Source organism: Theropithecus gelada, chromosome 11 (assembly GCF_003255815.1).
Source record: "Theropithecus gelada isolate Dixy chromosome 11, Tgel_1.0, whole genome shotgun sequence".
NCBI classification, from domain to species: domain Eukaryota; kingdom Metazoa; phylum Chordata; class Mammalia; order Primates; family Cercopithecidae; genus Theropithecus; species Theropithecus gelada.
Window position 1 is genome coordinate 52,123,863 of NC_037679.1, and position 14,469 is coordinate 52,138,331.

At 39.5% G+C, this 14,469-nt stretch overlaps 1 protein-coding gene and 1 pseudogene across 1 annotated transcript in view; one reads left to right on the forward strand and one right to left on the reverse strand.

Moving 5' to 3' along the window:
- EEA1 (early endosome antigen 1) overlaps window positions 1-14,469 on the reverse strand; it is a 164,833-nt gene that overhangs the window by 112,521 nt on the left and 37,843 nt on the right. Inside the window, exon 2 of the mRNA XM_025402728.1 lies at window positions 13,979-14,071. Within this exon, the coding sequence (XP_025258513.1) occupies window positions 13,979-14,071 (93 nt within the window). The remainder of the gene's footprint in view (window positions 1-13,978; window positions 14,072-14,469) is intronic.
- On the forward strand, window positions 3,953-7,277 carry LOC112634862 (annotated as a pseudogene).

Sequence of the window (14,469 nt, forward strand, 5' to 3'; positions counted from 1 at the left end):
CCCAGTAGCTGGGACTACAGGCGCCCGCCACCTAGCCCAGCTAGTTTTTTGTATTTTTTAGTAGAGACAGGGTTTTACCGTGTTAGCCAGGATGGTCTCGATCTCCTGACCTCGTCATCCGCCCGTCTCGGCCTCCCAAAGTGCTGGGATTACAGGCTTGAGCCATTGCACCCGGCCAATTTTTGTATTTTTAGTAGAGATGGGGTTTCACCATGTTGGTCAGGCTGGTCTCGAACTCCTGACCTTGTGATCCGCCCGCCTTGGCCTCCCAAAGTGTTGGGATTACAGGCATGAGCCACCACACCCAGCCTAGGAGATGAGATTTGATAGGTAGGTAGAGGCCACATATGTAGGGCCTTACAGACCATGATAAGATATAACGGAATTTACTTTGCATAACAGGAAGCCAATTAATTTTTTTTTCTTTTCTTGCTGGGAAGCATAGCCTCCAGCAGAAGCTGGAAGCAGGCATTTCCTAAAGCCAATGAAGATTTTAATTCAGGGAATGGCCTGATCTGATTCCAGTTCTTCTGGTTGCTCTTTGGAGAAGTGACCTAAAATGATAAGGATAATACACCCTTATGATCATCTAGGTGAAAGACGAGGGTGGCAGCAGAAATAGAAAGAAGAGGATAAGACCAGGTATGGTGGCTCACACTTGTAATCCTAACACTTCAGGAGGCCAAGGTGGGAGGATTGCTTGAGGCCAAGAGCTTGAGACCAGCTTGGGCAACATAGCAAGACCCCTTGCTACAAGAAAATTAAAAATTAAATTTCTACACAGCTTCCTTTGGGGGAAAAAAAAAAAGGTGGGGGGAAAGGACTGAAGATATATCTGGGGGCTAAAATGAATAGGATTTATCATGTACTGAATATGACTGAGGAAAAGGAAGAATCAAGTTTGCTCTGAAATCCTTAGCTTCAGTATCTGAGATTTTCTACAATTTTCAGCTTTCTAAGATGGCTAAAAGAATAGCAAGTTGAATGTTGGGGCAGGAAAAGGTGGAGGGCAAGAATTTAACTTACACATTAAATTTAGGACACATATTAAATTTAAAATGCATATTAAAGACCTAACCTTCCACCATAAGAATCTAGAAAAAAGATAAGCAAACTAAATCCAAAGTAAGTAGATGGAGGAAATTAAATATAAAAGCAGAAACCAATAAAAGAGAAAAGCAAAAGATAGAAAAATTAACAAAGTCAAAAGTTGGCTATCTTAAAAATTAATAAATGGATAAACTAATAGGAATAATCAGGAAAGAAAGAAAAAGATAAAATATTTTCTCTCTTACCAAAATCATGGGCTATCACTACAGATGCTACAGACATTTATGCCAATAAATTCAACACATTAGATGAAATAACAGATTCCTTAAAAACACAATTCACCAAAACTAACTGAAAAAGAAACAGAGAATCTGAGTAATAATCAATACACCTCCCAAAAAGAAAGCTCCAAGCCCAGATGGTTTTATTAGTGAATTCTAGCAAACATTCAAGGTATAATTAGTGCCTATTTCTTTCAGAAAATATAGGAAGGAGTGTTTCCTAATTTACGAGGCCAGGAAAACCCAGATTCCAAAACCTGACAAAAACATTTCAAAAAAGAAAATTAGAGACTGATATCCCTCATGACCAAATGAAAAGGTTCCCCAAAAATATATAAACAAATGAAATCTAGCAGTATACAGGCTGAGCATCCATTATCTGAAATGCTTGAGACACTTTTGGATTCTGGAATTTTTTTTTTTTTTTTGGAATATTTACATGATACTTACCAGTTGGACATCCTAAGGCAAAAAATCCAAAATCTGAAATGAACACCATTTCGGCACTCAAGTTTGGAGTTGTGGAGCATTTCAGATTTTGAATTTTCATATTAGGGATGCTCCACCTGTATTAAAATAGTAATAAAAACACAGCAAGACCAAGTGGAGCTTATCCTAGAAACAAGAGTAGATCAACATTCAAAAATCAATGTAAATCATCAAAACAACAGAAGGAGAAAATCATATTATCATCTCAATAGATGTGGGAAAAGCATTTCGCAATATTCAAAATTCATTCAAATGGAAAGGGGAGGGGAAAAGAAGGGAGAGAGGGAGGGAGGGAAGGGGAAAAGCTCTCAGAAAACTAGAAAGCATCCTTAAGCTGATCAGAAAAAAACTCATGGCTACCATCATTCTTAGTGGTAAAAACCTTAAATGCTATTCCCCTAAGTTCACAAAGTAAAATAATTACTCTCCCCAATTCTATTTAATATTTGACCCAAATTAAGGCCCGATACTGTGTCCTGCCTTGACATCTGGTGAAACTGGGAGGGCCTCAAATGGCCTAACCACAAGTTTGCCTCCCCATTCTGTTCCCACAGATAAAGCTGCCTACTCAAACAGCCCTTCTGATCACAGGGACCAGGCACAGTGCCTGCTTATCCCTACGTAGTGGGTTTCCATGTCCTGGTCCCCCGACAGCCCACACACTTATCCAAACAATCCAATCATATCCTTCTTTAGGAATCAGAAGGTATGCCAGCCTCTTGATACTACCAAGCCTGCCTCCCACAGCCCCTGGTTGTTCATTTTGTTCCCAAATGTAATCTTCATGTAGCCATGCATGGCATGTAGTGTCCTTCTCCCCTAGGCTGTAAACATATGTAACTAACACACTGCTGTTGATCTCAACCGTCCTGTGTCATGTGTTCAGCCATTCCCATAACCCTAGGGCAAAATCCCTCCTTCACCACACGGTAAACAGGAGGCAATGAAAACACTGGCAAACGCAAATGACTTGCACCCAGTATAAAGGAGTCTTACAATTCAATAAGATAATCCAATTTTTTTTTTTTTTGAGTTGTGGTCTCACTCTGTCACCCTAACAGGAGCGCAGCGGCGCAATCTCGGCTCACCGCAACCTCCACCTTGCAGGATCAAGCGATTCTCCTGACTCAACCTTTCAAGTGGCTGGGATTACAGGCACGTGCCACAATGCCTGGCTAATTTTTTTTTTTTTTTTTTTTTTTTTTTTTTGAGATGGAGTCTCACTCTGTCGCCCAGGCTGGAGTACAGTGGTGCAATCTCGGCTCACTGTAAGCTCCGCCTCCGAGTTCTCACCATTCTCGTGCCTCAGCCTCCCGAGTAGCTGGGACTACAGGCACCCACCACCACGCCCAGCTAATTTTTTTGTATCTTTAGTAGAGACGCGGTTTCACCATGTTAGCCCGGATGGTCTCGATCTCCTGACCTCCTGATCAGCCCACCTCGGCCTCCCAAAGTGCTGGGATTACAGGTATGAGCTACCACACCCGGCTTAATTTTTAAAATAGGTACATTTCCAGTTCCAGAAAAAATGGCATAGATGCACTTTTCCTTATTCCTTCTGCCAAGTACAGCTAAAATTCATGGATTATATATAAAACAAATGTAAGAAGATGCTGAAAGATACAGAGAGGAAGGCAGACCAGTTAGTGATCTCAGCCAAGGAATGACAGACTGATGAGTTCTTTGCCTCATATATTCTGAAATGAATACTGGAGAAGCCAACAATCTGGAAACACCAGACCATGCTAACAAGAAAAGCCTGCTCTCTCCAGGCACAAGATCAGGGAAGAGTTAGTCCTCCCACTGCTAAATCTAACTGGCTTTTTAGAAAAGGGGCTCGGTGTAGTAGATCATGCCTGTAATCCCAGCACTTTGGGAAGCCGAGGCAGGTGGATTGTTTGAGCTCAGGAATTCAAGACTAGTCTGGGCAACATGGCAAGACCACATCTCTATGGAAAAAAAAAAACAAAAATTAGCAGGGCCACGGGGATGTGTGCCTATGGTCCCAGCTACCTACTCTACTCGGGAGGCAGTGGTAGGAAGATCACTTGAGCCTGGAAGATTGAGGCTGCAGTGAGCAGTGATCACACCACTGCACTCAGCCTGGGGAACAGAGTGAGATGGAGAGGAGGAGGGGAGGGAAAGAAGGAACGGAGGAAAGGAAAGGGAAAGGGAAAGGAAGAAAGAGGGAAAGAAAGGTGGTGAAGTAACGAGATACTACACATATGGAGGTCAGTTGGAGAGCTAGGAAAACACCAGAAGAGAGGTATCAGAGAAGCACAAGAAAGATTGCATTATTAGACAGCAAGAGTTGACTGGACTACATGCTTCTAAGAAGTAAAGTAAGATGAGGATAAAGAAGTAAAGATGAGAATTAGTAGTGAAACTACTAGTGAGTAGTTTCAATGGAAAAACTGAGGATGGAAGCCAAATTGGAATGGGATAAACAATAAACAAAGACATTTGCTTCTAGCAATATGGTGTACTCAACAGTCTGAACTGTCCTGATGAAAACAATGAAATGATATAAAATATCACTTATTACATTATGTATTATATATATTATATATTATTACAGCTGACCCTGGAACACCACAAGTTTGAACTGTGTGGGTCCACTTATACATGGATTTTCTCCCACCTCTGCCTCCTCTGAGACAGCAAGACCAACTCCACTTCTTCCTCCTCCTCAACATAAAGACAAGGATGAAGACCTTTATGACCTTCCACTTAAAGAATAGTAAATAGATTTTCTCTTTGTTATGACTTTCCTTTTCTTTTTTCTTTTTTGGCTCTATGGAATCTTTCTAGGTCATATGGTTTTTGTTTGTTTGTTTTTTTGTTTTTTTTTGAGACAAAGTCTCACTCTGTCGCCCAGGCTGGAATGCACTGGAGCGATCTCAGCTCACTGCAACCTCTGCCTCCTGAGTTCAAGTGATTCTCCTGCCTCAGCCTCCCAAGTAGCTGAGATTATAGTCACACGCCACCATGCCTGGCTAAGTTTTGTATTTTTAGTAGAGACGTGGTTTCATCACGTTGGCCAGGCTGGTCTCAAACTCCTGACCTCAAGTGATCTGCCCACCTTGGCCTGCCAAAGTGGGGGATCACAGGCATGAGCCACCGCACCTGGCCTCTTTTTATTTTTTTTTTCAATTTTTATTTTAGATTCAGAGGGTGTATGTGCAGGTTCATTACCTGGGTATATTGCATGATGCTGAGGTTTGGGGTACAAATGATCCTGTCACCCAGGTACTGAGCATAGTACCCAACAGTCAGATTTTCAACCACTGCCTGCCTCCTTCCCTTCTCATTCGAGTAGTCTCCAGTTTCTATTGTTGCCACCTTTATGTCCATGAGTACCCAATGCTTAGCTCCCATTTATAAGTGAGAACAAGCCGTATTTGGTTTTCTGTTCCTGTGTTAATTTACTTGGGATAATAGCCTCTAGCTGCATCAATATTGCTACAAAGAACATGATTTTGTTATTTTTATGCCTGCATGGTATTTTGTGGTGTATATGTACCATTTTTTTTTTTTTCCAATCCACCACTGATGGGCACATAGGTTGATTCCATTTATTTGTTATTGTGAATAGTGCTGCAATGAACATCCAAATACATATGTCTTTTTGGTAGAACGGTTTGTATTTGTTGAGATACATACTCAGTAATGGATTACTAGGTTGCATGGTAGTCCTGTTTTAAGTTCTTTAAATCTCGAAACTGCTTTACACAGTGGCTGAACTAATTTACATTCCCACCAACAATGTACAAGCATTTTCTTTTTCTCTACAGCCTCGCCAACATTTGTTTTTTGATATTTTAATAATAGTCATTCTAACTGGTGTGAGATGGTATCTCATTGTGGTTTTGACTTGCATTTCCCTGATGATTAGAGATGTGGACCATTTTGTCACGCTTCTTGGCCACTTGTATATCTTCTTCTGAGAAGTGCCTGTTTGTGTCTTTTGACCATTTTTTAATGGCTTCTTTTTTTTTTTTTTTTTTTTGCTTGTTCAACCATTTAAGTTTCTTACAGATTCTGGATATTAGACCTTTGATATCTGCAAACTTAGCTGCACAGTTTGCAAATGTTTTCTCCCATTCTGCAGGCTATCTCTTTACTCTGTTGATAGTTTCTTTCACTGTGCAGAGGCTCTTTAATTAGTTCTGCTTGTCAATTTTTTATTTTGTTGCAATTGCTTTTGAGAACTTAGTTATAAATTCTTTCCCAACACTAATGTCCAGAATGATGTTTCCTAGGTTTTCTTCTAAGATTCTTATAGTTTAAGGTCTTACATTTAAATCTTTAATCCATTTTGAGTTACATTTTGTATATGGTGAAAGGTAGGGAGTCCAGTTTCATTCTTCTACATAAGCCACATGATTTTCTTAATAACATTTTCTTTTCTCTATCTTACTTTATTGTAAGAATACAGTGAGACACGTTCATCAGCTTGCTCCTTTCTGCCCGCGGACGCCGCCAAAGAAGCATCATTAAAATCTCTCTTCTCCCTTCCATCACGTCTAAGTCTGAGTCTCCTAAAGAGCCCGAACAGCTGAGGAAGCTCTTCATTGGAGGGTTGAGCTTTGAAACAACCGATGAGAGCCTAAGGAGCCATTTTGAGCAATGGGGAACATTCACAGACTATGTGGTAATGAGAGATCCAAACACCAAGCACTCCAGGGGCTTTGGGTTCATCACATATGCCACTGTGGAGGAGGTAGATGCAGCCATGAACGCAAGGCCACACAAGATGGATGGAAGAGTTGTGGAACCAAAGAGAGCTGTCTCAAGAGAAGATTCTCAAAGAGCAGGTGCCCACTTAACTGTGAAAAAGATATTTGTTGGTGGCATTAAAGAAGACACTGAAGAACATCACCTAAGAGATTATTTTAAACAGTATGGAAAAATTGAAGTGACTGAAATCATGACTGACTGAGGCAGTGGCAAGAAAAGGGGCTTTGCCTTTGTAACCTCTGACGACCATGACTCCGTGGATAAGACTGTCATTCAGAAATACCATACTGTGAATGGCCACAGCTGTGAAGTTAGGAAAGCCCTCTCAAAGCAAGAGATGGCTAGTGCTTTATGCAGCCAAAGAGGCTGAAGTGGTTCTAGAAACTTTGGTGGTGGTCGTGGAGGTGGTTTCGGTGGGAATGACAACTCTGGTAATGGAGGAAACTTCAGTGGTAGTGGTCGATATGGTGGCAGTGGGGATGGCTATAATGGGTTTGGTAATGATGGAAGCAATTTTGGAGACGGTGGAAGCTACGATGATTTTGGCAATTACAACAATCAGTCTTCAAATTTTGGACCCATGAAGGGAGGAAACTTTGGAGACAGAAGCCCTAGCCCTTATGGTGGTAGAGGCCAATACTTTGCCAACCAAGAAACCAAGGTGGCTATGGCAGTTCCAGTAGCAGCAGTAGCTATGGCAGAGGCAGAAGATTTTAATTAGGAAACAAAGTTTAGCAGGAGAGGAGAGCCAGAGAAGTGACAGGGAAGTTACAGGTTACAACAGATTTGTGAACTCAGCCAAGCACAGTGGTGGCAGGGCCTAGCTGCTACAAAGAAGACCTGTTTTAGACAAATACTCATGGATATGGGCAAAAAACTCAAGAACTGTATTAGTGACTAATTGTTTAACAAGTCATTTTAATTTCTGTTCTGTGCAAAGTGTAAAGCATTCCAACAAAGGGTTTTAATGTAGATTTTTTTTTTTTTTGCATCCATGCTGTTGCTTGCTAAATGTAATAGTCTGATCATGATGCTGAATAAATGTCTTTTTTATAATGTGCAAAGAAAAAAAAAGAATACAGTATATAGCATATATAACATGCAAAATATGTGTGAATCAACTGTTTATATTATAGGTAAGGCTTCTGGTCACCAGTAGGCTATTAGTAGTTAAGTTTTTGGGGAGTCAAAAGTTATACATGAATTTCAGCTGCACAGGAGGTTGGCACCCAAATTGTTCAAGGGTCAACTACATATTATAAAATATAAAATATTATATAAATCGCACCAAAGTATTTCTTTAATGTTTATTTCTTTAATGTTTATTTCTTTAATGTCCTGGAGACCATGATATTTCCAATTCTGCTTAGAAGCTGTTAAAGGCACAATGTTAAAATCTAGAGCTTGTCCAAGATAGGAAGCCAAACTCAATGTTAAGGTAAAAAGGAAACAAACCTTAGAGAGACAGAGAGAGAGACCAACCAAGACCTTGTCTGTACCTTAGTATTGGTGGCATATGGAAAAAATAATTTCCCCTGAGAATCCATAACCACCAATAGCCCTCAATTAGATTAGTAGTCAGAATGTATGCTGTTACATAATCTGAAGAATTTCAAGCTCAGAGCTTAATTTCAGGCAGTCCCCAGTTAACAGCACCTCTCTAATGTTCCCATCCATTAAGTGGAAGTGAATCATGATAAAGTTTTTCATCCTTGTTGTCTCTGAGTAGGCTGAGAAGGAAGAGAAAGAAGTAGAATTGGTCTTGCTGTCTCAGAGGTGGCAGAGGTGGAAGAAAATTCACATGTAAGTGGACCTGCGCAGTTCAAGCCTGTGTTGTTCAAGTGTCGGCTGTAATAACATATATGTAATACATAATGTTGAGCACTGGCAAAAGCAAATCCTCTCTGGAAGAACATCAACATAGACCACAAAGAGTTTCCACAAGAAAAGTTCCAAGGAACAAAAATTCACAATCGAAAAAAGTTTACAAAATATACAAGAGAACAAGCCACAAGCCATTATGAGTGACATCCAACAGAAAGAACTAGCAACAGAGTCAAACCTATAAAGTTTCAAATACTATAATGCTATAAACATTACCAGACAGAAAATATAGAATAATCGTATTTGAATGTTTTAATAAATAAAAGAGAAGCTTGAAAATTGAAGCAAAGAACTAAGAAAAAGAAAGATCAAATTTGAAGAAAAAAAAAAAAACAGAATTAGCTGGACATGGTGGCACATGCCTGTAATCTCAGCTACTCAAGAGGCTGAGGTGGGAGGATTGCTTGAGCCCAGAAGTTCGAGGCTGCAGTGAAAGCTATGATTGCACCACTGCACTCCAGTCTGGGTGACAGAGCAAGATCCTGTGAAAAAAAGAAGAGGTGAGGCGAGGGGAGGGGAGAGGAGAAGGGAAGAGAAAGGAAGGGATGGGAGGGAACTGGAGGGGAAATGAGGGGAGGAGAGGGGAGGGGAGGAGAGGGGAGGGGAGGGGAAAGGAGGAGAGGAGAGGGGAGAGGAGTAGAGGGGAGGAGAAGAGAGGGGAGGAGAGGAGACGGGAGAGGAGAAGTGGAGAGGGGAGGGGAGGGCACAGACAGGAAGGGACAGGAGGGGATGGGACAGGAGGGAAGAGGAAGGGAGGGAAGAGAATGGGGGAGGGGAGAGAAGGGAAGGGAGGGGAGAAAAGGGAAAGAGAGAGGAGGGGAGGGGAAGGGGAGAAGGGGGGAAGGGAGGAAGAGGGCAAGGAAGGAAGGAGGGAGGGAGGGAGGGAAGGAAGGAAGGAAGAAGGGAGGGAGGGAGGGAGGGAGGGAGGGAGGAAGGAAGGAAGGAAGGAAGGAAGGAAGGAAGGAAGGAAGGAAGGGAGGAAGGGAGGGAGGGAAAAGCCGGTCGTGGTGGCTCATGCCTGTAATCCCAACACTTTGGGAAGCTGAGGCGGGCGGATCACGAGGTCAGGAGATTGAGACCATCCTGGCTAACACGGTGAAACCCCGTTTCTACTAAAAATACAAAAAATTAGCCGGGCATGGTGGCAGGCACTTGTAGTCCCAGCTACTGGGGAGGCTGAGGCAGCAGAATGGCGTGAACCTGGGAGGTGGAGCTTGCAGTGAACCAAGATAGCGACACTGCACTCCAGCCTGGGCGATAGAGCGGAACTTCATCTCAAAAAAAAAAAAAAAGAAAGAAAGAAAGAAAAAACTTCTAGAAATGAAAAAAAAAAGACACTTAAAATGAAAATTAATGGGCATATTAAACAGCAGGTATTCTCCACAGCTGAGGAAAGATTTAATTAATTGGATAGTACATTTTTTTAATCCAAAATGAAAAACAAAAAAGAAGGATATAAAATATAAAACAGACAAGACACGGTGGCTCATGGCTGTAATCCCAACATTTCGGGAGGCCAAGGCAGGAGGATCACTTGAGGTCAGGAAGTCAAGACCAGCCTCCAACCAGAGTCACAGATGGAGACCCTATCTCAAAAACCAAAAAATTAAAAACTAAAACAGGGAGAGGTGCAGTGGCTCACACCTATAATTCCAGCACTTTGGGAAGCTGAGGCAGGAAAATTGCTTAAAGCCAGGACTTCAAGATCAGCCTAAGCAACATAATGAGATCCCATCTCTACAAAAAAAAAAAAAAAAAGCCAGGCATGGTGATGTGCACCTATAGTCCCATACTAGAAACATCAGATTGGGAGAACTGCTTGAGCCCAAGAGTTTGAGGTGCAGTGAACTATGACCACGCTCCAGCCCAGGCAATAGAGCAAGACCTTGTCTCAAAAAATAAAAATAAAAATGAAAAAACACATATAATAGAATAAACGATAAAGGGAGAAATGTTAACATACAGGAAGCCCCCAACTTAGGATAGTTTGACTTAAAATTTTTGGCTTTATGACTGATTTATCAAGATGTAACCCCATCATAAATCGAGGAGCATCTGTATATCTAATCTAGGTTTTAGATGGCAATATCGGAAAAAATTGAGGCAACAGTCAAAGATAATCACCGAGAATTTTCCAAAACACTTCAAATACACATTGGTGTGTACAGAAAGCCCAATGAGTCTCAAGCAGGATTAAACACACACACACATATAACAGGAAATGAAAGAAAGAGACTAGAACAGATTGACTGATTGGCTGATTAATTTTTAAAAAACAACCACAGGAGTAGAGAAAAGGATCCCTTCAATAGAACCAAATAGACTAAGAGCAGTCATCTCAACAGTAACAACATGACCCACAAAAAAGACAGAGATGGAAGTTTTCAATGTGCTGACAAAAAAAAAAGATCTGTATGTAGAATTTTATGCTCAGCAAAATCGTGTTTCAAGAATGAGCATGAAATAAAATTTTAGACTGAAACTGAGAGTCTAGCAAATCAGTCCTCATTTTAAAAAATCCTAAACGATGTACTATAACACGAAGAAAATAATTGTAAGTGGAAGGCTGAAGATGCAATAAGGAATGGTAAATAACTATACTGGTAAACAATGGATAAATCTAAAAACAATAATAACCTCTAATTTGTGAAGATAAAAGAAAATAAGATAAATCTAAACTACTGAACCACAATACAAGTTGGGAAGTAGTGATCCATATCAAAGCATTCAAAGGTCCTTGAAACGGAAGGAGAGAAAAGTATTTTAGACATTATGTATGTTACAAAAGAAACAAAAATGGGCCGGGCATGGTGACTCACACCTATAATCCCAGCACTTTGGGAGGCCGAGGTGGATGGATCACTTGAGGTCAGAAGTTCGAGACTAGCCTGGTCAACATGGTGAAATCCTGTCTCTACTAAAAACACAAAAAAATTAGCAGGGCATGGTGGCATGTGCCTGTAATCCCAACTACTTAGGAGGCTGAGGTGGGAGAATCATTTGATCCTGGGAGGTGGACATTGCAGTGACCTGAAATCACGTCACTGCACTCCAAGGCAACAAAGCAAGACTCTGTCTCAAAAACATAGAAAGAAAAGAAACACTAAATGAACAGAATATAATGCATAATATCCAAACTAGTAGCAGTACCCAGGACTAACCCCAGCAATGTACTCCACCACCATGTGAAGGTTGCTTACCAAAGGGCCAGCAAATAAGAATGAATAGCCAGAGAGGTAGGAAAAAAACCAGAAGAGTGTGGTATTACAGAAGCACAGAAAAGAGTGTGTAGTAAGGAAGTTAAATCCAAACTAAGGCAAAAAGAGAAAAAGAAACAGAAAAGCAGGATAAAGAGAAAGTACAAAGCGCAATAAAAATAAATCAATATACATCAATAACCAAAATAATTCAAAGGGGTTCTCCCAGTTAAAAGACACGTGTTACGCTCTTTGCAAAAAAAAAAAAAAAAAAAAAAAAAACCCCACCTAAAACAAAAGGAACAAAAAAATATGAAAATGAAAAGAAAGAAAAAATCCAGGAGCAGTGGCTCACACCTGTAATCCCAGAACTTTGGGAAGCTGAAGCAGGCAGATCACCTGAGGTCAGGTGTTCGAGACCAGCCTGGCCAATGTGGCAAAACCCCGTCTCTACTAAAAATACGAAAAAAAAATTAGCCGGGTGTGGTAGCACACACCTGTAATCCCAGCTATGCAGAAGGCTGAGGCAGGAGAATCACTTGAACCTGGGAGGCAGAGGTTGCAGCGAGCCAAGATTGCGCCACTGCACTCCAGCCTGGGCAACAGAGTGAGACTCTGTCTCAAAAAAAAAAAAAAGAAAAGAAAAGAAAAGAAAGGAAGAAGAAGATACACAAAATACTAATCAAAACAAAACTGGGGTTATTCCACTACTATTAAACACCAATTCACCAAAAAGATATAACAGACTAAGTAGATAAAATATGAAGCCAGTGACTGTAAACAGCATATTAGAGAAGTTTGGCTCTGAAGGAAAGCAAATAATAGATGGTACCTGAAGAGGGGATTTCAAGTCAGAGAAAAAGTTTTTGGTTTTGGTTTTTTTCATTTTTTATTTTTTGGCGTTCTTTTCTTATTTGTTTTCATATCATATGGAACAAATTTGTATGTTATTGGGAATTATATGAAGTAGAGGTAAAAAGTGAAGTAGCAGGAGGGAGAGAGAATAAATTAAGAATGAAAAAGAATGGAATCCAGAGAACAAGAAAAAGGAATGAAATTTGATAAAAAGGACTTTTTTCCAGTGTAATAAAGTAAGAGAAAACAGATATGGCATAGGTATGATAAAATAAGAACATTTATCTAATGGTTCCTATTTTCTCAGTTATATATAAGGTGACTGAGAGAAGGTTAAAAAGAGACAGATTTCAAAACAAAGAAGGTACAAAATAACTATCTCAGAAAGTAGGAAGTTAATCCTACTAATACGATATTAACAGTATTGCCAAGCACTGCATAATACCAATACCCAATGGAATTGTTTTTTGGTGTTGTTCTGACTGAGGTCAACTAAATTATTACTAGACTCCTTTGAGTTCATCATATCACAAACACAGTTTGGAACTTTTTCTTAAAGACATTTCCTGAAACTTGTTCTTAATAAAGTCCAACTGATACTTTTCTTCCCCTCTCGCAAATTTGTAAAATCTTACTATGGTTAAAATATATATGCATGGAGACAAATAATAAACAGATGGTCAGAGAGAGACAAAACAGAATGATGAATGGACAAAAAGAGGACATATCCAGAAACGTATGCACAATATACAATTGTCAACCAAGAGGTGGAGGAGAGCAGAGAAAAAAGACTGGGTAAGGACTACAACTAGGCCTTCAAAGGGGCAACTGACAAAAAGTGTCAGAGCAAACTGTAAGTGTCTTGATCTCTTCGTGGCAGTATTATGAGTGAGTGTTATGTTCTTCACATTCCTTATCTCCTTTTTTCTATAATCATCCAATGTTACTTATTTATTAAAAATAATATTAATGCAACTAAAGCTGACTTTTCACATTTTTTGAGGTTTTTTCACTTATTTACAATACTTTCTCCATTCATTTTTAATATAATGTATTTATATTTAATATAATGTCTTTAATATCAAAGACAAAAGTCCTTACAAAGTCATACATGAAGATAGTAAATATGTAAATTTTATAGATAACCCAGTTTTTCCTTAGTGCAATAGTTCATGACAGTACACACACATAGATACTAATTAACCTGTAATTCTTTATAAACAGACATTTTAAAATCTTCAGTGAGATGACATTAGCATTAAAGACAAATTGGCAATATTATTTTTCAGAGTCTTAATATACACTTTCTGTCTCACAACTAGGCACAGGTATATAGCTACAAGTATGTTTCCAAAGTCACATTCCAACTTATAAGAAAAACTTATGAGAAATTTTCCTATACAAATCACCAATTGTTACACCAAATATTTGCTCATTTTCCCTTAAATAATATTGAATTTTATTGCCAAGTTATTATCATACCTCTGAAGAGCTTTCATTATTGACATCCACTGTGTTTATAGGAGTTGCTGATGAATCTAAATCAGAACCTTGAGAGCCAACTCTCCCAGGAGTCTGGAACACAAACAGAAGGGGGAAAAAAAAGCAGACATTAACAATATATTCATAGGCCACTTAATAATCTAAACCTTTTCACATAAGAAAAGTAGATGTCTTTACAATAATAACAGCACTAACAGTATCCTTTATGGAAGACTGTACCTAATGCTGTATCAGAATCTTTATATATATGCATTTCTCTCATTTTCAGTCACTTTAAATTAATAAAATATATACAACGCTTTTCAAAGTCTTCAAGTCACCTTCACAAAACATCTTATTTAATCAAAATGACATCTCTTAAGACAGATAAGATGGATGTTATCTCTGTAGAGAAGAAAACAGATTTAAAGTAGGAAGTGACTTGTTCACCACTGTACTCTTTTGTTTTGGTTGTTTTTTGAGTTGGGTTC